We start from the raw sequence: 26,596 nt of genomic DNA on the forward strand, positions 1-26,596 counted from the left end.
CTCTGAGGAAATCGGTGGCTAGGTAATGCACAAGGGATGTGGAGACGTTGCTCATCCATGTCAGCCAACATGACCTTTCCAGATTTTGTTTCATGCAAACTCCAGGACTATGTTTTGATTGTCCAGAACCATAGTTGACCCAGAATGCTTTGGTACGACTTTTGGAACTCGTCGTTTTTAGGGTTGAAATAAAACTGTTTACCCAACAATACATCAAGATAAATTTTGCCGTATACGTACTGCTATAATCTCCATATCCATAATAGTTATTGTAGCCAGTGTAGTCATAGCCTCCGTAGCCTCCATAACCTTGACTGTTGTATCCATAGTTGCCGTATCCCTGGTTCCAATAATTATTGTATCCTGTGTTCCAGCTTTGACTGGGGCCTACAACAAAATTGCAGCAAGAGAATTAAAACAAAGTTTTTATTTGATATTGCATTCAAGAAAACTGGCCCTTCGAAACAGCAGCTTGTTTCCAAAAAGATACAAGTATAAATGTGTATGTTGCATAAATTTTATGCTAATGAATGATGATTAAGCCATGAACCCTGCAGTTCAGGTGCTAAATAACATGGCAAAATATACCCAAAGTTTGCTGATTAGTTGCCATCTATCTCTTTTTAAAAAAAGAGAAAAGGTATTAAAAAGAGAAAACAGAAACACCTCAGCAATCTTCCTCTTGCTACCTATTTTCCATTTTATTATGGAGGGAAGGGGGGTGAGTTAGCAGGGGATAGACAAGCAGGCCAGAAATGAGGGGCTAACCAACTTCGAGCCCAACTCTTTGCTGTCTGGATTCAGGGGAGAAATTCAGGTAAAGGAGGACGCCAAATTATTGTCTGTGATGCTGGCTAAGGCATTTCTCATTGACCTAAATTTGCGCAGGCATGGATTCTGACATCACAGTTAACTATTAAAATGCTGCACAAAAACAATCTTGTGTGTTTAATTTCAGGCAAGCCAATGATGGGTTTTTATGATGGTGCAGCAGCAGCAGCAGCTGGATCACATTGGGCCACACGTGTGGATGTGTTACATAACTTTCCCAACTGTTCAAAATTATTCCCCTCTAGCAGTTCCTTTTCAAATTTGAAAGTAATAGTACACAAATTAATCTCTTCATCTAAACACAAAGCCAGTGGCTGAATTTTTAACTTTGTTGAATATTGACAAGAATCGTGAAACTCAAAAAGTCTCAGATATGTGGAAAAGACCGGCCTATTTTTTTTTACATGCAGAAACCTACCTCCACCACGGCCACGGGTTCTTCCAGAAAATCCGCCTCGAGTTCCCCACTGCTGTTGCTGCTGATATTGCTCTTTTGACATTGCTACTTTTATTTCGCACTGAAATATCAACAAAAAAAAAAGAGTCAACCGATTATTTTGATATTTTTGTGAAGTGTTAATTATCTACTTCACATTATCATCTTTACCTATGACATTAATGCTTCTATATTCACTGGGAAAGGCAAAGCAATATATTCCTCATATGATTTGCCAGTGTAATTGTTTAAAAACTTTACGTCACAAAAAATGCAAATTTATTTTTTAAAAAAAGGGTTAGCATCACATCACAGGTTCTCTCAAATACCTTGGTAAGAATTATGTATGTTTCAGCAGTATCTACTTAATGAGACAATATTTCTCAGGTTTAATATTTTTGTAACTGGCAAAACCTTATTAAATGTTTGCGTTTGAAATTAAATTTCACCAAGTAATATAAGCTCCAAATACTGTTACTAGGGAAAAAATTGTAAAAGCAAGAAAACACCATTAGTAAAATATTGATAACCCATTACCATACACTTCAGAAGAATCTTTTTGAAATTACTATTACCATTAATAAACTAGATCAAATCAAAAGTGATTAGAAAATGGTGACTCTTATTGAAACAAAAAAAATTAGACTACATAACACAAACACACACAGAGACATATACGCAAAATAATGTAACCTATGGCGTAAGGGAGAAGAAAAACATTGCAGCACATAGCACCCCTTATTAATTTTTCTCATTCTGCAAAAAACATGCAATCTTTTTCAAAACTACCAACTCATTGGTGTATAGATTGAATGAAGATCAAAGGACTGTGTGTGATTAATCACAGATAATGATTCCAAGTAGTTGTTCACCAAACAGGATTTTTGAGAAGCATGCAAAAAATGCATCACACTTGTTACAAGTGTCGCTTCATCCAAGGAATCCACACCAGCCTCTCCATTTGTGTTCTCTCCTGTCTATACTTCAATCTTCAAAGCACTGACCTGAACAAAACCAGGATTCGCTTTCTAAAAAGAAGGCGTTTTGGAATCATAGCTTGAAACATACTTTACTAAGACCAACGTTATGATATTTTTTCTCCATGATTTTCTTCACTGGTTCTTCATCTTTGAAAGTAATGAAGCAAAATCCTCTGCGCTTATTGGTTTTGTTGTCCATAGGAAGTTCTATTGATTCCACCTGATCAATATACCAAACGGGATTAATAAAAATCAGTTATTCTGTAGTCTGATTATTATAAAGCTTAACAGTCATTTATTTATTAATTAATGCTAAGCAACCATTATACTAAATAATCTGAAGAAACTTCCTATTAGTCCATTTACTGAGTTAGAATATGTTTATACTGCTGATCGCACATGAACTTTTATTTATTTACGAGAGTATACATAAAATTGGTAATTACTAAAACCCATATAAAATCCAGCTCAACCTCTTTATAAATCATTACATCTATCTATACACTCGCTAAGAAAAAGTAGCTCTATATATTTATAATTATTTCACTTTTACAGAAAAGATGCCTGAAATTTGACTCATCTCTGCAAAACTTACTACCGCTACTTACATTTAATTTGAAATGCTGTTCATATAATAGAATTTCTTCTACAATAAAATGAGTGCAATTTTCCCTCTCCATTTAACTCAGTGCTAAAACATCTGATGATTTTAGTGAAGTTGGCATTACCTCACAATTCCAGAAATGATCACCAATACAATTATGACATTCTAATCAGTGACAGATCAATACTTAAATTGACTTCTGGGTGAAAAAAAATAAGGCATCCCAAGAAGCACTTGGTTTATAATAATTTATGATTATAAACTCTATGCCCTTGTGCCCTCTAATTGAAGACAAGATTAAAATTTGGTATTTACATAAGCAATTGTGAATCAAACAAACTGGCCAAACCAACACCCAAAACAAAATACAGGTAGTCCTCAATTTACAACAGTTCATTTAGTGACTGTTCGAAGTTACAACGGAACTGAAAAAAGTGATTTATGACCATTTTTCACACTTGTAATCTCATTCCTACTGTCACATGATTAAAATTCAGACACTTGGCAACTGACACATATTTATGACGGTTGTAGTGTCCCAGGGACAGGTGAGATCCCCTTTGGCGACCTTCTGACAAGCGCAGTCAATGGGGAAGGCAGATTCACTTAACAACCGGGTTGCTAACTTAACAACTGCAGTGATTCACTTAACAACTGTGAAAAGAAAGGTTGTAAAATGGGGCAAAATTCAGTTAACTGTCTTGTTTAGCAACAGAAACGTTGGGCTCAATTGTGGTCATAAGTCAAGGACTATTTGTACTACATTTTCTTCTTCAAAAGTATTATACCATTATCTAAATAAATAATTAAGAATTCTTTAACCAAGACATGAAAACAATTAACTCACCTCACCAAAACCTCCAAAATACTCCCTTATTTTCTCTTCTGGCGTATCTGGTGATAAGCCACCCACAAAAATCTTTTTCACTGGTTCTTTTGTTTTCATTGCTTTAGCTCTTTTAGGATCAATCACTTTGCCATTCAGTTTGTGCTCTTTCTGATCCATGACCTGAAAGCAATTTTTATTTTTAAAAAAAGCTTTACAAAATAAAACATATTATGCTTTTATGACTATAATGCAACAACCCTTATCTTATAATTTGTAATATCTTGAAATTAACAGAACCTCAAGAATGTGCACAATATTTTCACTTTTTCATTACTGATGTGTGCTTGTCTATTTATTTTGTTTATTAAGCTTATATGCCACCCATCTCGCCTGGAGACAATTTTGGGCAGCTTGTCTAGTTAGAAAGAAATAAAAACAAGCTTACCTTTTCCACACTCTCAGATTCTTTGAACAGCACAAAGCCAAAGCCTCTTGACCGCCCTGTAATTGGGTCTAACTTCAGAGTGCAATCTACAACTTCACCAAATTTTGTGAAGTAATCCTTAAGATCCTTCTTTGTAGTATCCCAGCTAAGGCCGCCGATGAACATTTTTCTGTAGACACAATTGAGTTTAAAGCTGTAAATTATGAACACTATATAGCAGCGTATGTCACAAGTATACCAATTTGCCTTTAAGGTTCCAAGATTACAAAAATGTTTAAAAACAAACCATCCGTGTCCACAATCACCTTCTGTGACCTAATGCACTAGAAAAATAAAGTGGGTCTGGAATTTATTCCTTATGTTAATATTTAAGAGAAATAAATGTACAGAACAGTAGCAGTGGCCACATATACAAACTCCACTGATTCTATCGATGAATCTTGGGAGGAAGTGATTCACACCAAATATCTTATTTTTCAAAAACTGCTCTAGTTAGAGGCTGATCTGCAAATGGAAACTGGTCCATCAGCCTGGTATTACTGCATGAAGAGAAAATCAGCAAAAGAAAAGTTCCATGCAAGTAGCCTAAGCCTAATTGCTGCAATGAGTCTGAAAGACTGTCTCAGAAGAGGTTACGCGCATAGTATTTTTTATTTAAATAGCAAAGTTAATCGTAACAGTGGCCTAACAGCAAAGCCCCCTTCCTTCCTCCATTCTGCTGACAGTTCAAGCTAACACCCACTCAGTAACCTAAAATACTCCCCATAGCTATACGCTTACCTACATAAGATAAAGTAGGGCTGCCACCTTGGCATGGAAGTGACCACACAACTGGCTGACTCTGCTTACATGTCATATCCAAGGCTGCTTTTACTCTATTGCAATAAAACAAAGTGATGGGTGTCTTAGACCTTGGTGCAAACACAAGTGGTTTTGTCTGAATGCAAATCAATAACAAAATTTGCACCAAGTTTAAAAATACTAGTAACATCAGCTTCAGTCTCTTGATTTTGAAAGTGAATATATCTTGGTTACTGTGAGAACTTGTACAAAATGCACATGACACAGAACCTACTAATCAATCATTATGGATTGTCAAGTTTTCAGAACTCAGTCATGAGTTATCTTTATAGTTCCATATGCTACAGCAAGGAAGTTTTTCATGTAATATTTTATCTATTTATATTTCCTGTTTCTCCGCCCAATCTCCCTCAGAGATTTTTACATTGATATTACTCCTGTAAATCTTTGCCATGTAAGTACCTAACATCAATTTCCAAAACAATAAGTATGGACATGTTCAGCCGCGCCCTACATAGCAATGCCAGACGGAGAAATTTATAATCAGGGAACTGAATGTACCATATATTCAAGTTTTCCAAATAGGCCAAAATGTGGGGAGGAAAGACTAAAATGTGAAGACATACTGAAGAAAAAAACCATAATTATCTCTTCTTCAGAACAGCATATTGAAGTCTCACTTCTCTTCCCAGCCAACGCCATGGAATTTTTTTATCTTAAGTTTGCACCTTATACTTTAACACTTGTTTACTGCATGTGACGAAATGCAAATGTTAACAGAATGCCTCAAATTTGGGCTGAATGAATTTCTATATGGAAACATTAACTAATTTTCAGAAGTGGATCATGCAAAAGGAACCAGCTGATGCATATTTAGGCTAAAATAAGTAAGCATGCATCATTACAAAAGTTCAAAAATAGACCAGACTACCATTTGATTGGGACAGTATAAGATTCCTACCTTGAGTAAAGGGTAAGACCAGAAGACTCTAAAGGTCTCTTCCAGGCCTATGATTCTATCATTCAAAGGTGGCTAATCAGATGCCTGTGGTAAAACAGGGACCCATGACACATGTTGCCACTGAAGCATCCCACAAAATTAAAATTTGGGATTTCTGATGAAGTGTTGGGGATTTAAACAGAAACCAGACTCTCTGGCTTTGCAGAGGCTTATGACAAGGGAAATCAGCTTAGAGAGAGGATGAAACCAAGAGATAAAATTAGTATCTTAAGCCTCAGCAAGGCTTAAGATCTCACAACTGTTAAAAACCATTCCCAAAAGTTTTTTTAATTAACCTAACCTATTCTAATAATGTAACATTTCCAGCCATATCCTTGTGGCTCTAGAGGCCAAACAATGTTGTCTTCTCTCCCAAACCTTCACTAACTGTATGTTTGTTAAAGACTTGGGGAAAAATTTCCAAGTGACAAATGTCCTAAGCAAGCTATTGGTCTGCTTTATGTTGTTAAAAGTTCTACATTGAAGTGAAGACTATTCTTCCTCTTTAAGGTAATCAATGGATGTTACTTAACTGTTTAAATATTTTTTTAAACACCTCAAAAAACCTACGTATTTACAAGACGGATGCACCATGATTGACATGTCTATTTCAAATAAAACATGCAAACCATATGTAATACTAGAAATGCTTTTTAAAATAATGTACTAGTTTTAGTTGCATTAAAAGGTTTTTCTGTAACAACTTTAAAGTTGTGACAGACTAAACTGGAAAAAATCACTCAAACACAGCCAATTTTTGAAGTTTTTAAAACTGAAAAAGTTTGAAATCCTCTGCTTTAGAAAATCAAATCTATATACCATACTGTATACAAACACTAAGCTTTCTTCTCACAAATATATGGGTACCCTCCAGATATTTAACAGCCAATCATGTCAACCACAAAATCAAAATCTACATTAGGGTCTATGACGTTCCATATGTCAATGCCTTTCATTAATCTACATTTCACATTAAAAACACAGTCATATTCAATGCCCAAGCCTAAAGCAAACGTTTCAGATTATTATCCTGAAATGAAGAAAAAAAATTATACAATTTCTCTGGTACTACACTATTTCCCACAATACATTTTTGTACCTGCATACATGGCCTTTTACCAACAAAAAGAGAATTGTTGTTTTCATCCTGCAGGTCATTTTATGTCCTTTCCAACTATGTCAGTCTAAAATACATGTGACTCCAAATTAGATTTTGCTCCTGGCCAGGGGAAAAGGCATATGAAATAATACAGGTAGACCTCGACTTACAACCACAATTGAGCCCAACATTTCTGTTGCTAAGTGAGACATTTGTTAAATGAGTTTTGACCAATTTTACAACCTTTCTTGCCACCGTTAATTGAATCATTGCAGTTGTTAAGTGAAACTGGCTTCCCTATAGACTTTGCTTGTCAGAAGGTTGCAAAAGGGCATCAGATGACCCCAGGACACTGCAACCATCATAAATATAAGTCAGTTGTCAACTGTCTGAATTCTGATCACATGGGGACGTTAAGTATGTGAAAATGGTCACAGATCAGTTTTTCCAGTGATGTCGTAACTTTGAACAGTCACTAAATGAACTATTGTTAAGTGGAGGACGACCCGTAAACTGCATACCATTCTGTTAATTCAGACCACAAGCGTGTGATTTCGAACTACAGGCAGTCCTCAACTTACGACCACAATTGAGCCCCAAGAGTTATGTCCCTAAGGGAGAGACATTTGTGAAGTGAGCTTTGCCCCATTTTATGTGACTTTTCCTGCCACGTCTGTTAAGTGAATCCATCCCCCGCACTTGTTAAATTAGTCGGTTAAGTGAATTTTGGTTCCCCCGTTGGCTTTGTTGGTCAGAAGGTCGTGAAAGGGGGAATCCCATGACGCAAGCCAGGGACACTGTCATAAATACGAATCAGCGGTCAAACATCCTGATGTACATCACGTGACCGTGGGGAGGGGGAGAAATAAACGCTGCGACGGTCGTTAAGTGTGACAAACGGCGGTAACTCCCTTTCTTTTTTCCCCAGCGCCGTTGCAACTTCGGTCACTAAGCGAGCCGTTGTAAGTCGAGGACCGCCTGTAACTTCTGCCACTTCCACCCTCCCTCAGGACGGCCGTCTAAAACATCGACCCAAAAGCGATCCCTTCTGCAGTTTCCACACTCTTTCCCTCCTCCTCCTCCTCCTCCTCCGACGGCGATGCCCGACCGCCCCGCGCCTCAGCCGGCTGGATTTCGGCGCGTTTCTTCCAAGACTCCCTGGAAGCCCCCGGAGAAGGGGGAGAAGGGCCGGGTTACGGGGACGGAGGAGGGAAGAAGGAAAGGAAGGAAGGAAGGAAAGAAGGAAGCGGCGGCCAGAGTTTCCTGCAAGAGGCGATCGCCTCAGCCGCCCGCAGTCTCCTCAGGACGCCCGTCGCCTCCTGCAAACCGAAAGCGCTGAAGGGGGTGGTGGTGGTAGGAAAGGAGGCCTCTCCGGCTTACCCTTCATCCTCCTCGTTCTTGCTGGCGTCGATTTTGGCTCCCTCCGATTCGCTTGAGCCGCCGCCGCCGCCACCTCCTCCTCCTCCTCCCCCTCCGCCTTCTCCATTTCCCTCGGCCTCTTCCGCGCCGTCGCCGTCGCCGTCGCCGCCGGGAGCCACGATCCCTTCGAGCTGCTCGGTCTCTTCCGAAGACTCCGCCAGCGCTTCGTCTCCGGCGAACTGGTCGTCCGACATGAGGGAGGGAGGGTGGGGGCGGTTGTTGTTGTTTTTTTTTAAAAAAAAAAGAGTCTCGAACTGGGGGAGGGGAAGAGAAATAAATATGCCGCTGAAACGGGGGGAGGGGAGAAAAAGCGGTGTTCTCCACAGGGAGGGAAACGGGAGTCTCCGGTTTATTTCCTTCTTTCTCGCACTTTTAATGGCGCCGCCTGGCTGATTCCGATCTAAAATGGCTGACGGGAAGAATGCGGCGGCGCGGTCACGTGAGCCCAGGGCCCCCGTTTCCGAGCGCGCATTTCCTCCGAGCGCGCACCACCGAGCGCGGATGGCTAGAGCGGCGCCGGCTTTCGCGCCACACTCGGAGCAACGCCGCCTGGGGGCCTTTCTCCTCGTTTTGACGCTTCCGACTCTTTGGTTCCCTTAACCTCTTTCCCCACCCCCACCCGCCTTCTCTACCTCAGCGTTCCCCGACCTTGAAAAATTGTACTGTTAAAAAAGACGTGGGGAATTGCAATCCGCTCGATCTTTTTGCCACGGTTGAAAAACACGAGTCCTCGAGACATAAAAATAGGGCTTTTTATTTGCATGCACATTTTAGTCACTTATGGCTTCTGTAGAAAAGGCGCCAGAAAATCACTCCTGCGCTGCAAAACAATCCTTCCAACCGATTCTTAAAACAGCCACGTTACATTTCATAATAGTTTAATAATGCATATTTAATATATTTTATTTTTTTCCCTGTCGATATACTAAGGCTTGGGCTTTATTAGCGAACATTTGTTAATAAAGGTCAAGTCTCGGTATATCTATTTTCTAGGGGAGTAGATAAAACATGACCCAAAAACAATGCTTCCAATTTAAAAAAGAAAAATATTACTGCACGCTACCAAGATCAAATTCCCCCACTGAGGTGGTAACGGAAGAGACTAAAATCCTGCAACTGTTTGGGCATTTTAAAGCACTGCTACCCTCACTATGAGTAATGTTAAGGCAGAAATAAATTGGTCCAAACTTTTTGGAGACCCTTAAACGTCTCAAAGTCAACCCGTCTCCAAGATACAATTATTTTAAATGGGGGGTGGGGTGGGGGAGTAGAGAGCATTCAGAAAAATAAAAATATTTGGAAGTGTCTTCAGCTCCCAACAAATCTTTTTTTAAGAAGCCTTAACTATTTTTTAAGAAACCTTAACTATTACCTGCATATTAGATACAGTACTTAAAACCATCAGTTCTGAGTTGTCAGTGGCTCTAATTTGACCTTTCATTCCAAATTTTGAACTATGAAACAAATCTTCTCATATTTTGGACGTTTTTATTCATACTTAAAATACTGTATTAAAACAAAATAGTTTGCTTTCTTAAAATACAAGCAACACATTTAGCCTTTCCCGTTTTGTTCTGTGAATATCTTTATTTGCAATTAATCAGCCATGTATGGAAGTGAAAACTTATCAGCAAGAGTAAATATCAAGTTCATAACTCTTTTCTAAAAAGCCATTTGCTTCAACTCTTTCAATTAACTCCAAAACAACTCACCTGGGTCTCAAATGGGCAAAAATGAACTTAATAAAGCTGGTAATACATTTTGTGTTTTTGCTTTTTTTATGGATCACAGCTCATGAAAGTGAAGTCCCTTTATGTCAAGCTCAAATCCTTATCTCTTGAATGCATCTGTGGAACTTTCTTGAAACATGAAAATATAACTATTAACTTTTTCTTTACTTCCCAGTAAAGCCTAAAACTCTGAAGTTTTCAAACTGTTGATCAGGTTCAACCAGTTAGCTTTCTGAGATTAGACATCAGCCAATTGTTGCCATTTTCTGGGCAAAATAGTGAAACATTAAAAAAAAGTATAAAAATAAATCTTAAGTTTACAGACAAAATTAGCCTGAATGAGGTAGTTAAGTTTTGAAGCTGTTTATATGGATTCTTAATGCTAGGTTGATATGCAAACTTTCCCAAGTATGCTACATTTTTGTATCTTTAAGATTTAATGTTAACATTTTATCAAGAGTGACAAAATCATATTAAATGTTCTATTCAGGAAACTTTTCAAATTCATCTGATATAGGGGATTTTTGTGTGTAAATCCTTTCGTTACTTACACCTTAAGTAACATAATTTCTGCGTAATTCAGGCTCTATTTTTTCTTTGCTGAAATATTTGCCCAGCCGAATTATTTTCAGATAATCTGCTTTTAAAAAAACATTTTAACCAACAAAATTGTAGTAAAAAACCAATCCTAATTGTGCTGCTTTCATAGTGATGAAATATTATTTATCCAGAAACATCCACTATCCTGCTTCCATAAATCGGTTTTGCAGTCATATTTTATCAGCATTATCTTTGCAGAGGGTTAGAAATAACAAAAGGTTTCAGTGGCAGTACATTCAGAATATATTGTCAAACGTACAAGTTGTAAAAAAGCTCAAATTATTTAGCAGTCAGCATCTTACCAAAGTTGATGGCTACATAAATAAGGTTTGTGTTCGCCTCTATTTTCATGTGATCACAAAGTGGTCATTTCAATGCATGAAAATTTATTTATTAACATTTCTATATTGAAGATTCCCAGCAGTTAACAAAATTATAACAAATCATAAGGCATTACAACACAGGACACTACTCTTGAAAAATCATTCTATCTTTGCAGCCTCCTCACTGCAATTTTCTAAATCCAGGTACATATCACGGCACACTCCATTGCTGCTGACCCTGCAAGTCCCAGCATCTGTCGGAAGCATGGCGACGGAGTCTCAAAAACTGTTCACCTCTGCTACTATACAGCAGTGCCAAGAGCACAACCTCAAAATGCAACAGTCACAGAAGGTAAGTTTTTTTATTTGAGTCATTCAACAAGAAATACAAATAAAATTGTATAAACACAAGAACCACATTGGCATCGTAACACAGATGACAAAAGGACAAAAAAGTAAAAACCATAAAGAAAACTAGCCGGTCACTATGTACAGTTAGACACTGCTGTGTCATACACTAAAAGTCTTTTACAAAACAATTTCATGTCACGAAGACTACCCTCCAGTCAAGTCCTTTTTAAGTTCTGCAAGATGGCTTTGCTGTAGTCTCTACCTATAAAACCAAGACAAAATCATTATGAGACCTGTGCAACGTTTAAAAGAATTTTTAAAAGGTCCATTTTCATGAACTGCTTTAAGTCCTCTATTTATTCCTTGCTTCACCGTTAAAGATCATATGCATCTGTCAACATAAAATACTTTTGATAACCCAATTATATTTTACAACCCGGTTGATCAGTTCAGCTCAAATGATGGAGCTATATCAAAGAACTGTAGAAGCTCAGCCAAGTAGTTCTTGGTTTACTAGAAACCAAGCTGTGGTAGAATCTTTCATAGCTTCAACCGCTAATGAAAATAGAAAAATGGCAATACACCAAGGAAAATTATAGTTAGCCATGTGGTTAAAATAGAAGCTGTTACTTGCACATGATCTTTAATGTTCCCAGATTTAAAAGTTCGTTTTGGTTTGTAGATTTCACTAATAGCTATAAAAGAAAAAAAGCAAGCATTAAATCTTAAAGAACGAACACTTAAAATGAGGTCCACAATTGATATACAACACTAAACAGAAGGCCAAAAATGATTAAGCTGTAAAGGCATTTATGCACTTTAACTCCTGTAAAAAACCATTTTAAGTTAAGTTAAGACACTTAAATCTTCAAAGAAGATTTTTAAAAAGAAGCCAAAGTCTGAAGTTTTCCACTTTAATCTTTACGCTGGTACATGAAGTTGGAAGAGACCATACCACAGGACAGCGTTTTCTGGTGTATGCCTTGCGCTCTGCCTGCAACGTGCGACCCCCAGAGATAGACGTGGTCAGGGTGACACACGGCCTGCAAGGAAGTTCCCGCTGGCGGGTACAAACAAGGTATAATGTCAGAGTTAGAAGACAACAATCTTGTTTTGCTTAAGTTGTACCCATTTCAGTACTTTACCTGTTGGTTAACACTTCTATTAAGTTTAATTATTCGTCTACACCACCTGGCACACAAAAATGTAAACAGAAAAACTCTTATGTTTCTCTGACATACTAAGGACGACGAATCACCTTTTACAGAGTTAAAGATCTATAGACACTTAAAACAGAAAGTTTAACAGACATTCACACGTTTTAATTTTTTTAAAAAAAAAACAAGCTATCCAAGAGAAGTGATTTTTTAAAAAATTTATTTGTCTATTGATCTTTAAATTAGATTAGACATAGGAGAGGTGACACATTCACCCAATACACACCTTTTTCTTCCCAAGTATTTCTTTAATATGGCTGGTAGTTGTTTTGGTGATTACCGCCACCTCGGGATGCCTTTCCATATGTGCTTTGCTGTCCTATTCCAAGAGAGAATATTGGCAGTTTTGGGAACTGTAAGAAACTGCAGGTTGGTTTGACAAAAAGGCACACTCTTGTCAAGCTAGACCTTATTATTTAAACGCAAAAAAAATATTCTGTAATACTCCTACACCGATATCAACAATGTTAATGAATATTCTACCTTAACTACTATTATATAAAAAAGCATCTCAGAATATTGACAAGACAGTTTTTAAAATTATTTGACATTAGACAGTTCAATTAACATAGTTAAAAGTTAAAGAAGGTAAAGGTTTCCCTGTCCAGTCATGTCAGACTCTAAAGCATAGTGCTCAGCTCCGTTTCTTGGCCAAGGGAATCAGTGTTGTCTGAAGACAATTTCCGTGGTCATCTGGGCAGCATAGATATACGCCACAGGAGCACGGAACGCTGTTACCATCCCATCAAAGTGATACCTATTTATCTACTCGCATTTGCATGCTTTCAAACTGCTAAACAGACAGGAGCTGGAGCAAGTAAACAGAAGCTCACCTTCTTGCACGGAGCTCGGGTCTCAAACCCCGGCTATCAGCAATCCAGCTGACAAGGGGCCCAGTTAAAAGGGTGTTTTAAAAAAACTGAACTTTTAAATGCTTCTTTGAAAAGATAATAAAACTGTTAAGATTTCCCCAACTCTGCAGGGAATGCTTTCAAAAAGCATGCACCTACACTTCTGAATAGTATCAGCTCTCCCTGGAAAGATAGAGTTGTCCCAAAGGTTGGATGAGAAGATGTTTCACTTCTCATCCAAGAAGCTTCTTCAGCTCTGTCAGGACTTTCTCTGTCAGAGCTGAAGAAGTTTCTTGGGTGAGAAGCGAAACGTCTTCAAAGAAAAAACAAGAAAGTCCAGTTGCCTCTTGCGAAAAAAAGCACCTTTGGAACAACCATGACCTGGATGACTAAGAATTTCTACAGACTGGAAAGAGAGATTAACTAGAAAAGTTAAATTAACAATATAATTAAATGGAAAGTCAAATGAAAATCTTACCACTGTAGTCAGCATATCCCTGGCTGTAGCCGTAACTTGGGTAATTGTACCCAGAATAATCGTATCCCCCATAGCTGCTGTAGCTTTGATCACTGTAAGGACTGTTGTAACTTCCATATCCTTGATCATAGTAATTGTTATACCCTTGATTCCAATTTTGGCCTTGACCTAAGAATGAAGTAATTGCAGCGTTAAAAGCCCACCATGTGTTTAAATTAATAAACAAGAAGTTTAAGGGCAAAGATCTGCACAGTACCATATTTTTCGGACTGTAAGACGCTCCAGACTATAAGACGCACATTAGCTTTAGAGGAAAACCAGAAAAAAAATCTCCCTCTGCCTCCACGGCCCATTCACTGCAAACGGGTGGCAGCAGCGATGATAGGCAGCGGCGATTCCCCCCCAACTAGAACAGCTGATCTGCGCTGCACCAACCCCCCTCCCCCCCCCACCCCAATATTTGCTCTATAAGACGCAGACATTTCCACCCACCTTTTGGGGGGGGGGTGTAAAGTGTGATTTATAGTCTGAAAAATATAGTACTTGATTTGTTCCTTTCCCATCTGATATCCCAAAGCTTATTTAATGCTAACCCTATCCTTTTACGAGACAAGCTAAAATGTACTTTTCCTCCCCGCTAAAACTGAGGGAATTTTTCACAAATTATTTTATTTCATGAGTTAAAGAGACCGGCTGTTTCCCCAAAAATAAGACATCCCCTGATAATAAGCCCAATCAGGCTTTTGAGCACATGGCAATAAGGCCAAGCGCTTATTTCAGGGTTCAAAAAAATATAAGACAGAGTCTTATTTTCGGGGAAACACGGTATACGTCAGTTACAATTTACCATACTTACCCCTGCCACGTCCTCTGGATCCCCCACGCCCACCAGATGAAGCACCTCTGCCTCCCTTTTGTTGCTGTTGCTGCTGCCTATATACATCTTTGGGCTGTGCTACTTTGATCTCACACTAGGACAAAAAAAAAAGAGTGTAATTTCAATACAAAATATATGAAGAATATATGAAGTTAATTATTGCAGCTTCTGCAAGTAAGAAATTACAAATACCTTGCCAGAACCAATCTGATGGTATCTGCTTTCCAGCAATTTCTTTACCGGTTCTTCATCCGAGTATGTGATGAAGCAGAAACCTCTCCTTTCGTTTGTTTTTGTGTCCATGGGAAGCTCTATATTCTCAATCTGCAAAGCCACATTAAAGACAATCAAAGGGTATTCACCTGACCCCAAGCTCCTTATATAGGACCTCCAATTTTTAAAACAATCTTTTTTACTTAGCACTTTTCTTCTTTTTTTTTTTTTTAATGCTTGGAAGGTATCGTAAACTTTATGGAATTGTAGCTCACATCTTTTAAACCAACTCCATAAAGTTTAGCCCCTTCACTTTTGCCATACAATGAAACATTTTAGAAAATAATCATAACACTTCACCATGTTTGTGTCATCCCTACCCTGACAATACAATACATTTTGCTACAAACACGGATGTACCAAAAAAAAAAAAAGAAAGAAAAAGAAAATTCCCTTGGGAATTTGCAATATTTGCAGGCTATTTGGGCTGCTGTTTCTTGATTTAGAAGTTGCACAGGTCAAGTTAGTCAAAACAATTTAAATAAAGCTTTAAATGGATTATACCTCTCCAAAACCACCAAAATACTCCTTGATTTGTTCTTCGGATGTATCCGGACTCAGTCCACCAACAAACACCTTTTTGGGTGGCTCTTTCCCTTTCAGAGCTTTTGCCCTTTTGGGATCTATTAACTTGCCATCCAATTTGTGTTCTTTCAATTCCAAGACCTAAAAAAAAAGAGATTTATTGGTAATTTAGTTCCAGGAGGAAAAATCAACACAGATGTTTGAAATTGTTTAGAGAAGATTCCATGTCCCACAGAGGTGACTACATACCTTCTCAACACTGGCAGCATCTTTGAAAAGCACAAACCCAAACCCTCTTGACCTCCCTGTGACAGGATCTGTTTTTATTGTGCAATCCACCACTTCACCAAAGCGAGACAAATACTCCGTCAAGTCTTTTTTGCTCGTATCCCAGCTCAGACCACCAATGAACATTTTACTGGAATGGAAAAGAAGTTTCAAAAACTGACATTCATACGAAGAGTTATACATTGACCTAAAAAAACTTATTAGCTAATTTGCCTCAGTTCAGGTTTGTGGTTCAGATACAAATTGTACTTAGAAAAAATATATCCAGAAACACATTTTTTAATTGGAACAGGAGGGGGAGAAAAGAAAATCCTCCAGAATGTCCTCCTTCATCTACTTTCCATCACAAAACATGCAATTGTCATACAGAAGTTATTAATCTTCTCCAACATTTACAAACGATGTAAATGATCCAGAATATCACCTAAACCAGGTGAAGGGAAGAATCAACTGTCCAACCATCCAAAATAGTTCATTACATATGCTAAGTATGCAATACATTTTGAACATAAACAACTATCTTAAGCAAAAAAGCAAAACAAAACAGAAAGTGACTTCAGCCACTCTGGAAACATTCCAAATTCAAAACAGTCCCACAATTCAACCATGAAACACCATTTTCAAAATAGGGTGGCAAAACTTACAGACATACTTATGATGCATGTCAAAATATTACTTTTTGATCTCTAAAAACCTTATTTGAATAAAGTACTGAATTTAAGTGTTTGAAATTTCTGCATGTCTCTACTAAATATGACTGTAAGGAACATAAACAATCTCAAAAACTACCCCCTTCTGATAATTAACATTTGGAAGTCTTTAAAAAGCAGGGTTTTTATTTTAAAAAATTAAGAGCCTATCTGTATATATTCTGAAATTATGGCCAGTTATCTCAGCTCCATAGACAAAATTTGGAGCATGTTTATTGAAAAGGTTAATGGATTACAATGGGATTTTTTTCCTAAATATTTTTCCCCTGAATCAAAACAGTGTAATAAAATAACAAAACTACAGTACTTAGTCTAGTTAGATGTAATTAGAGATCAAGAAAAGTAACTGGATTACTTCAATACTGTGGGGGGGAAAGGTGAACTATAACAACAGGATTCCAAGGAAGTAACTTTTAAAAACTTGCACATTTTATTCCAAGATAGGTGGCAATCACACCTTCCTATAAAATCAGGATATAGTATTGTACCTATAAACTTGTTACAAATATATTTTGGTATCACAGCAATTCTGTGAGACACTGGATAAGCAAATTGAGTTCTTCCTGTTACCAGTTCAATTTCTTAATCATTATATTGCACTTGTAAATTCTCCTTAACCATAAATGCATGTAAGAGGTTTATGCATTTGAAGTGAGGGTCCAACTACTGCAGCTCTCTACAAAAGTGACATTTCTTCATCAAGATCTCAAGCAATCTTTCTTTTAAATGTAATTAAAACAAATAACTGAAACAGGAAAACCTAAACCATGTCTGCCAAAAGCTAAGGGAATCACAAATTTTGCAGTGGGAGATAAATGGTAAGGTATAACTGGTATGATGTTGATTTTGCCAATAGGCCACAATAGTGGTCTCAGGTTTGCAATAGAAAAATGGAACAGAACTCTGAATTCAGAGGTCAGTGTTTGCTATCGTCAAACTTTCCTATATAGAATTTTAGCGTACACTACCTTGATTGTATTTTTACTTCATTATCTTCTCAATGTCCAAAGTAGCGCACACACACTATTGCCTCATTTATTCTTCACAACAACCAACCATGAATTGGCTGAGGGGGCACATAACTTACCCAAAATCAGTCTTATTCTCAAGCATCAGAACTACACTAAAACTAAAGGTGGGCATCCTGAAAACCAACAATCTTCAAATATAAACATATACTCTATAAATATAGATGAAAAATGGATAGATATTATCTCCTTCATAGTTGTGAAGGATCTGATTTTGTGACATTTAAACTTGAAGCACTCAAAATTTGTACTATATTCTCCAAGGAGCTAAGGATCCTTCATCTGCACCCAAAATAACAATCCAAGCAACTTGTTGTGTATGTTTAACCATACAGTCCTTTGCATCTTTTCTAGATCCATTTTGGCTTCCAAGTGCCATGTGTAGCTCTCTCCCTAAGCCAGGGGTCTGCAACCTTGGTAACTTTAAGACTTGTGGACTTCAACTCCCAGAGTTCCTCAGCCAGCGAAGCCACAAGTCTTAAGAGTTGCCAAGGCTGGAGACCCCTGCCCTGCACATGGCTCACTTTCTATTATTTGCAGTCCTCCAAATACAGGCAGTCCCCAACTTCATTTAGTGACCATTCAAAGTTACAGCAGCACTGAAAAAGTGACTTTAAGACTGTTTTTCACACACACAAAAGCATCCCCAAGGTCAAACTTCGGAGGCTTGGCACTGGTTGCAGTGCCCCAGAGACATGTGATCTACTTTTGTGACTTTTTGACAAGCACAAGTCAATAGGGAATCCCGACTCACTTAACTGCAGTTATTAACATAACTGCCTTGATTCACTTGACTGTGGCAAGAAAGGTTCTAAAATGGGGCAAAACCCCATATAACTTGTCTTGCTTTGCAACAGACGTTTTGGGCTCGATTGTGGCCGTAAATCAAGGACTACCTGTAACTACTTTTAAAATGCATTCTGGCCTCCAATCATCTCTTAGACCGGACTCAAACTTGGCAACTTTAAAGGCATGCGGGCCTTCAACTCCCTTAATTCCCTAGCCAGCAATGCCAGGAGTTGAAATACACAGATTTTTAAAGGTTTTTGGACACCACTTTAGATCATCTTTCTCCTCCTGATGTAATCCAGGTGCGTTGGGACTTAAATCTCAGCCGAGAATAAAAAATCATAATCTAATATATCTAGAGAACACACGACTCCCCTACAGCAGGGGTCTCCAACCTTGGCCACTTTTAAGACTTATGGACTTCAACTCCCAGAATTCCTCAGCCAGCTTTCCTCAGCCAAAACTGGCTGAGGAATTCTGGGAGTTGAAGTCCATAAGTCTTAAAAGTGGCCAAGGTTGGAGATCCCTGCCCTACAGCAAGAAGAGTGGCCAATAAAAATGAATCTCGATCTGAAATCTTGAACCCTGGAATGATCTCCCTGGAGAAGAATCAGACCCAAGACCACTCTTAAAAATAAAATACATTATAAAAAATAAAATATAAATTATATCGCGGGGGCTTTGCGGCCAACCACGCTTTTCCAACCAAGGGAAGCCACGAAAAGGCGCCCAAGCAGCGACGCCCAATAAGGATCCTGCGGCGGCGGCCTCGCCCCGCCCACAATGCACCTTCTTGCCAACTCCGCCCCCCCCTCCTTCCTTCCAATGTTGCCAAGGTTTTGAGATCGCCCCGCCCACCCGATGGGGGCCAGCAACGCGCATTCTCGGCCGCTTCGGACCCGCCTTCCTCATCCAGGCACGCCCACTACGTTCCTATAGGCTGCCGGTTGCGTCACGAGACAACGATCAAACCTTTCCCCCCCCTCTTGCCGGACGTGGAGAACCGTCCCCCCCTTCCTCTCGCGAGAGGACATGGGGGGAGTGAAAAGACACAAAGGGAATTGCAGCGGCGGGAGGTGCAACGCTCACCAGGGAAGAGCGCGATCACGTGGCAGCTGCCGGGCGAAAGGCCTTGCTGAGGGCTTCCCCTCGGTTACTCTTTTTTTTTTTTAAACAGGCCAAAATGGCGCCCGATCCATCGACTCGTTCTCCTCCTCCTCCTCCCTCCCTCGTTCGACAAAGCTGCCCCTTCCCTTCCCCCTGCCTGGGATCGATTCCCCTCGTACCCGTCATCCTGCTGGTTCTTGCTGGCGTTGATCTTCGAGCCTTCGGCGAACTCTTCCTGGCCGCCGCCGCCACCGCCGCCCGAGCTTGTGTTGTTGTTGTTATTGCTACTGCCGTAGTCGGTGTTCTCCTCCATAGCGGGAACGGGCCGAAAGGGGGGGCGCAAAAAAAAAAAAAAAAAAAAGCGCGCGCACACCGACGCAAAGGAAAGAGATTGACTACTACGCGGTCCGACCCGAGTATTAAAATGGCGGCCGTAACAAGAGATCCGGGCAGAGCCTGCGCTGCGTTTATATAGGGACCCGCTCAGCCAATCAGGGCGCTCCAGCGGCGCAGGCGCAATGCGGCTTCTGAAGGAGCGGCGGCGGGTGGAGGAGTGTCGGGGTTGCCCATGGCGGAAGGGCAGCGGCGGGGAAGCGCTTTTATCTCTCGGGGTGCCCAACACGCTTCTGCAAAAGGCTTCCCTTCCCTTTGCAACGGCAACTTTGTGGATCCCGGTCCCTTTCCCGGCATAGTTTCCTGAAATTTGAGCCGGCCTCCCTTGCAACAGAGCTAAACCCACCGAAATGTGTGACAAAAGCATGGGCCAAGCATGGCTTTCATCAGGAATCCCCCCCCCACTCCAAACACGTGTACATATATGGAGACCTGGGAGCGGGTCGTAACTTGTGAACACCACTCGGGTTTAACGGGGCCCTTGCGTTGGGCTGCATTGAGGAGCTGAAGGGCCATTGGCTCAAAAAAAATCGGATTTTTTTCCCCTCCCCTCCTTAGAATCTTTTCTTAAATTAGGTTCTGCATTTGCCTTCATTCCTTAAGAAGCGTCAAGTCTTTAAAATGCAGGGCTGGTTTATCCCTTCGTCTTTTTCCTCTCTGCATTATTTTTGCCTCCCGCTTTTTTTAAAAAGAGAATAAAAATGACAAACTCTCGTTGAAGGAGCCCTTGCGACCTCAAAAAAGATATTCCTTGTCTACAAAACCCAAATAGAGAAACTGCCCAACTCCCTTGTTAATGTTCTCGTGTTATTGGTTTGTTGGAAGAAATGCCCATCTGGGTTCAGTTCCAAGTGGGAAGAAAGACACGAAACACGGAGATGGCTTGGAAAGATGAGTTTAATGGTGGACAGGACCACATGGTTTGAGATCCTGGGCAAAAAGAGCAGGAGGGGAAGAGATTTATACCCCCTCTTGGAGCTTCCTGTTCCTGTGCAAGAAATGTACTCCAATTGGTTGTCAGCCTTCCATGGGACCATGCAGGGGTAACTTTGTAAGTTGTCTTGAGTCCCAGGCCTGGTTGAATCTTGCTAGGTGATGATGTAATGAAGGGGCTTTGGGCAATTCCTATTATGGCTTAATGGCTTTGTCCTGGTTTGGATCTTGACTAATCCTATCATGTCCTGAGGGCCATGTCTTTTGTTTTGTAGATAAGCTGGCCCAGCCTTTGTTTTGTAGATACCGTGTTTCCCCGAAAATAAGACCTTGTCTTATATTTTTTTTGAACCCTGAAATTAGTGCTTGGCCTCATTGCCATGCGCTCAAAAGCCCGATTGGGCTTATTATCAGGGGATGTCTTATTTTGGGGGAAACAGGGTAGATTGGCACCAAAATATCTGCTGGAGTGGGGAGGGGCAGGGAGCTGAGGCTCTGAGTTTGTCTTTCGGAACATGTTTCTCCTTTAGGGAAAATATAATATTCTGCCTTTTTAAAAAATATTTCCTACAATATTTCATTCTAGGAGAGGGGTGGGTGCTAACTTTCTACAGGTTCAAGGGGGAATTATTTGGCAGGTACTTTCTTAACAGTATTTACTCAAGGATGCATTTTCTCTCTCTTGAACAGGACTCGTTTTTTTACTATAACTACAGATTGCACGCTTCATCTGCAATTGTAGGCCTTATAAACAGGACACATTATTTTGAAAGTATAACACAGAACATCACAGACCAAGTGTTAGGAGATACATGAGGTTGCATCTCCTAATTTTTTAAAAAATGTAAAGGTTTACTTTGCATCTATGCCGACTGGCATTTCCGAATAATAAAACGAAAACCTTTGAAAATCTGTCTGTCTGCTTCAAACTCTTTAGATGTGCTGAAAGTTAATTTTATTCCAACAAAATTTTCCAAATGGATTATGGATTATTTTAAACTAAAGTTAATCTGCTCTTATTACAGACTTGTAATAGCTTTTAAATTATTTCTGGTCTACGTGGCTGACATGTAACAAAGAGCCTAGGAAAAACTATCTGCGCTATATTCTATAATACAAGTTGGAGGTCTTTCCAAGTGACACATTGTCCCCTTCCCCTTACAAAACTGACGGAAAACCCACACCTTTGGAGATAATATTTAGAAGAGAATGTTACCTCTAAATAGAGGAGCATAAAAAATGATTGGGTATAAAATACCAGTGGACACCATTTGTGATTGGAACTAAGACAGCCTGTGCTTTTGATGGAAGGAGGCAGCACTGTTTTTTTTCCAAAAGATTAATAATTTATTAAATTTGTATGCTGCTTGACTCTCAACTACTCTGGGCAGCTCTCAACAATCAAATCAGAGTAAAATAATAAAAATAAAACATTGCTTAAAACAGCGAGAACAGAGGAAATGAAATTAGAAAAATAGATATAGTCATATTACATTACATATTATAATATTAGGCTATACAGTCTGATCAGGTAATCTGATCTAATCAGTTTTATTAATGGATCTCCAATTTCTTAACCAAACTTAATGACAAAACAGGCAAAATGGTGCTAAAGGTTGCATTCCTTAGAGCCATTTTTACACCTCCGTGATTTCCAAATATGTTGGATTTAATTTCCATCCTCACCATGCAATCCTAAAATGGCAATGCTCATCCACATTTCAAAGGTCCACGATGGGAGATGACTGTTCTAGAAAAGGTATTCAAAATTCCATTGCATGTATGAAGCCACCCAAAAATAAAATCACCAATACCTGTGTTGTTGTTTTTTTAGTCAAACTGTTGATGTGCCTTTTGAAGATTACAAAAACTGAATCACATCACTGGCGACTGCAAATATCGTATTTATTAAACTTACAAAAGTTATAGCTGAAGCGAATTCATCATGATTAAGGGAAGATGTATTGCTACAATAATTCACCGTAGAGGGGCTCAATATTAGAAATAATCACTGAGTGAAGTCTCCTTATGCAAAAGCAGTGTATCTTTGAATGTCTGGTCCATAACCGCTAAAAAAGGAGAGAAGTACAACACTTTGCCCTTATGCTTTTGGGGCTTCCCACAGAGACAAAATGGTTAGATCATATCTAGGAAAACAAGGGTCTTCAACCTACCATCAGTACAGATAGTCCTCGATTTATAACCACAACGGAGCCCATAATTTCTGTTGCTATGCAAAAGAGCTAAGCAAATTTTCTCAATTTTACGACCCTTCTTGCCACAGCAGTAGTAACACAGTTGTAAGATGAACCTGGCTTCCCCATCGATTTTGCTTGCTGGAAGTTCGCCAAAGGTCATCTCATGACCCCAGGACATTGCAACCGTCATAAATATGAATCAGTGGCCAAGCATCTGAATTTGGATCAACTTCGGTCATTAAAACGAATGGTTGCAAGTAGAAGACTACCCCTAAGCACATTTGGAAATTTAAGGACATGCTGGGAGAGGGGTGGGGGGCTCCCTGTTATAATGCTGGCGCTGTTCTTGTATCAATCAATCAGAGTAGAGCTGGAAGGGATCCTGGAGGTCTTCTAGTCCAGCCCTCTGCTCAAGCAGGAGACCTTATACCAGAGCACCAGAAACCCAAAGAGCAGCTGGCCGGCGCACACATGCCTGGTTTTTTTGGCCGTTTTCAGCTGTTTTGGGGCTGTTTTGGGGGCATTTTCAGGCCATTTCCCAGCGCTCCGGCACCCACAAAGACCAGCGCCAGAAGCCAGAAAAGCAGCTGGTGACGGCACGTGTGCCCACAGAGAGGGCTATGTGTGCCACCTCTAGCACCTGTACCATAGGTTCGCCATCACGGTCCTATACCATTTCAGATAATTAGTTGTCCCATCTCTTCTTAAAAACCTCCAGTGATGAAGCACCCACAACTTCTGAAGGCAAACTTGTTCCACTGGTTAATTATCCTCACCACAATCTGGAATTAGGTTTCGCCTTAATTCCAGGTTGCTTCTCTCCTTGATTAGTTTCCATCCGTTGTTTCTTGTCTTGCCTTCTGGTGCTGTGGAAAATAAGTTGATACCAGCCCCCCGCCCCCCTCCTCTGTGACAACCTCTTGGATATTGGAACACTGTTATCATTTCCCCCCTCTCCCCCCAGTCCTCTAGATTAGCCAAAACCAAGTCCTGAAACCTTTCTTCATATGTCTCCAGGCCAGGGGTGGCTTCTACTTACCTTTACTATCGGTTCACAATGGGAGCGCATGCGCTGATCGTCCATTATGACATCCAGGCGGGTGAGCAGAGCTTCCTGCCCAGTGGTGGGTTTCAAATTTTTTTATTACTGGTTCTGTGGGTGTGGCTTGGTGGGCGTGGCAAGGGAAGGATACTGCAAAATCTCCATTCCCTCCCCAATCCAGGGGAAGGATATTGCAAAATCCCCATTTCCTCCCGATCAGCTGGGACTTGGGAGGCAGAGAATGGATGGGGGTGGGGCCAGTCAGAATTTTTACTACCGGTTCTCCGAATTACTCAAAATTTCTGCTACCAGTTCTCCAGAACTGGTCAGAACCTGCTGAAACCCACCTCTGCTCCCGCCACTTTTACTACCGGTTCGCAAGAACCAGACAGAACCAGGAGCAACCCACCACTGCTCCAGGCCCTTAATCATCTTAGCTGCTTTTCTTTGCACTTTTTCCAAAATCTCAACATCTTTTTTTCTTGTAATGTGACCAAAACTGGATGCAGTATTCCAGGTATAGCTTTACTAAGGCTTTATTAAGCGGTACTGATATTTTTTTTATTATTATCATTCTATGCCTTTGTTTACACAACCAAGGATCGTATTCTATACAATTCTATATTTTAAGGGCACAACCTCTTCAAACGCCCCATGGCCTTTCACTTTTATTTGGCATATGGCAAGTCAAATGGTCTCCTCGGTATCATTTTTATTTTATTTTTATTTTTATTTGGGCCCAGTTTCCTTTTGAGCAGCTTGGCAAACAGACAAGAGGTGGATCCACGGGGCAATCACGATAGGTTTGCAGGGAAATGGGGCAAAAATCCTGAAGCATCCAGAATGAGTTTATATGTCTCCCTAAAACCAGGCATTGTTAGTTTTAACTCACAGGGAAGCATTCCAGTATTACTGTCCCGTGTTTTAAAAGGAAGGAAGGAAGGAATTTCTTTTAGAGCTTCAAATAGCCTCGACAAACGTTTGCTTTAGATATTTCAAATTCAGAAGACTTGCAAGCCATATCGGAAGGCCGGGTTTAAAAGATGCGCAGGGCAGCCTCCTCTTCTCATCCCCTTAAAATAAATAAATAATAAATAAATAAATAAATAAATAAATGGAGAACCTGAGCAGTTCCTACTACAGATTTCCATAGAAAACTATACTAAGGAAATATATTATTTAATATTACATATACTGACAGCAGCCTCAATACTCTATGCGCAAAATTGGAAGAAGGAAAACTTACCATCAGAAAAAGATTTAATTAGGAAAATCTTAAAGAGTGTGCAGAGATGGACAAATTAACAAAAGAAATCAAGAAGAGGATACAGAATATTACAAAGTGTGGTGTAGGTGGTATGAATGGTTGGAGAATAGGAAAAATGAGAAAGAGGGAAAAAAGACGGGAGAAAAAATGTTGAAGATCGAAGTAAAATTTAGAAAGAAAGAATGATGGAAAATAAATTGTTGAATAAGATAAAAGTTAAAGTGTGTGTGAATAGATGTAAATAGTAAGAAAGGATCACTTCGAAGTAGCTGTGGGGAAAAGTGATTATGTATATAAACGTTGTGTGTTTGTATCTTGTGTTTAATGTTTTCAAAATAAAAAACTTTAAAAAAAAAAGAGGCTGATGTCAGCTATTTTGGTTTCCTAGCCCCTTCCCAAGCGCGCAGGACCACCAATTCCATCGGTCGCCTCACCCATCCACCCGTGCAACGTGGTCACTGGGGAAGTGGCGAGGCCGGCAAAAGCTCCGCCGTTCCACGCGCAACTTTTTAAAAGAATCCTGAGGAGAAAAGCGGGCGCCACCCTCCGCGGGAAGCCAAGACGCCTTCGCTCCCGGGCTCAGGTCCACTTTTTTACACACATATAAATATACACACACACACATGCACACGCGCTGGGAAAATGGCCGCTCGTCTTACACAACATGGTGGTTTTGGGGCGTGCACGTTCACGCGGGGTGGGGAGGTGGGGTGGGTGTTTCTTAACCTTGCACCGAGCTTCTGGAAAGGGCTCCTTCCTTCCTTCCTCCAAGCGCTTCGACTCCCCTTTTTCTCCCGGCGGGAGTTGGGGGGAATAATGAATAACTTGAATTCTCCCTCGGATGCGATAGAGACGGGGGGAGGACACGGCAGCGTTTTGCACGCCCATTTCACCCTGCAAGCACAAGCACACCCACACAGAGAGAAAGAGAGAGAAACCCTCGTTTCCTGGCGCGGCAAGGTTGGCAGAGGTGGCCTTTATTTTATTATTTTATATTTTATTTTAATTTATTTTAATTCGGCTCTTCAAACCCGGGAACTTTCTGCAAGCCTTTTTTTGAATCAAACCCTCTCCTGAGCAAGAGAAAAGAAAGAAGAGAAAAAAAACGCGCGCCTCCGCGTGATTTGCACGGGGGTGGGGGGAAACCTCCGCGTGCAACGGACAGGCGTGCA

General features: G+C 40.0%; 2 protein-coding genes across 8 annotated transcripts in view; both read right to left on the reverse strand.

Moving 5' to 3' along the window:
- HNRNPD (heterogeneous nuclear ribonucleoprotein D) overlaps window positions 1-10,200 on the reverse strand; it is a 15,065-nt gene extending 4,865 nt beyond the window's left edge. For all 6 annotated transcript variants that reach the window (XR_004593542.3, XR_015729203.1, XM_034431187.3 and 3 more), the window contains exons 1-6: window positions 8,406-10,200; window positions 4,126-4,294; window positions 3,699-3,860; window positions 2,336-2,467; window positions 1,250-1,349; window positions 241-387 (exon numbers count right to left, since the gene is read on the reverse strand). Coding sequence is in view for 4 of the 6 variants with exons in the window: in XM_034431187.3 (XP_034287078.2) it covers window positions 241-387; window positions 1,250-1,349; window positions 2,336-2,467; window positions 3,699-3,860; window positions 4,126-4,294; window positions 8,406-8,638 (943 nt within the window). In the remaining 2 variants the exon portion in view is untranslated. The remainder of the gene's footprint in view (window positions 1-240; window positions 388-1,249; window positions 1,350-2,335; window positions 2,468-3,698; window positions 3,861-4,125; window positions 4,295-8,405) is intronic.
- A 943-nt stretch (window positions 10,201-11,143) lies between these two features.
- HNRNPDL (heterogeneous nuclear ribonucleoprotein D like) lies at window positions 11,144-20,095 on the reverse strand. 2 transcript variants are annotated; one of them, XR_004593543.3, is made up of 9 exons: window positions 19,771-20,095; window positions 15,919-16,087; window positions 15,649-15,810; window positions 15,064-15,195; window positions 14,851-14,965; window positions 13,995-14,162; window positions 12,892-12,984; window positions 12,404-12,508; window positions 11,144-11,710 (listed from the first exon to the last, which is right to left on the reverse strand). XR_004593543.3 is itself a non-coding variant. In XM_034431192.3 (8 exons), exons 1-7 carry the CDS (start codon window positions 19,902-19,904, stop codon window positions 12,914-12,916), a joined length of 951 nt encoding a protein of 316 aa, XP_034287083.1. In that variant the 5' UTR covers window positions 19,905-20,095; the 3' UTR covers window positions 11,144-11,710; window positions 12,892-12,913. The 2 variants fall into 2 exon arrangements, 1 of the variants encoding a protein (XP_034287083.1); XM_034431192.3 differs by lacking the exon at window positions 12,404-12,508.
- Window positions 20,096-26,596: the final 6,501 nt, after the last annotated feature.

Source organism: Pantherophis guttatus, chromosome 8 (genome assembly GCF_059756535.1).
Source record: "Pantherophis guttatus breed Tessera chromosome 8, ASM5975653v1, whole genome shotgun sequence".
In the NCBI taxonomy this organism is placed as follows: domain Eukaryota; kingdom Metazoa; phylum Chordata; class Lepidosauria; order Squamata; family Colubridae; genus Pantherophis; species Pantherophis guttatus.

Excerpts from the sequence above, each read along its gene's own strand:
- HNRNPDL (XM_034431192.3), bottom strand. The coding sequence starts at position 19,904 with ATGGAGGAGAACACCGACTACGGCAGTAGCAATAACAACAACAACACA. Across the intron at positions 16,088-19,770 it reads AAGAACCAGCAGGATGACGG|TAAAATGTTCATTGGTGGTC; the intron begins GTACGAGGGGAA and ends TTTCCATTCCAG. Across the intron at positions 15,811-15,918 it reads ATGCTGCCAGTGTTGAGAAG|GTCTTGGAATTGAAAGAACA; the intron begins GTATGTAGTCAC and ends CTTTTTTTTTAG.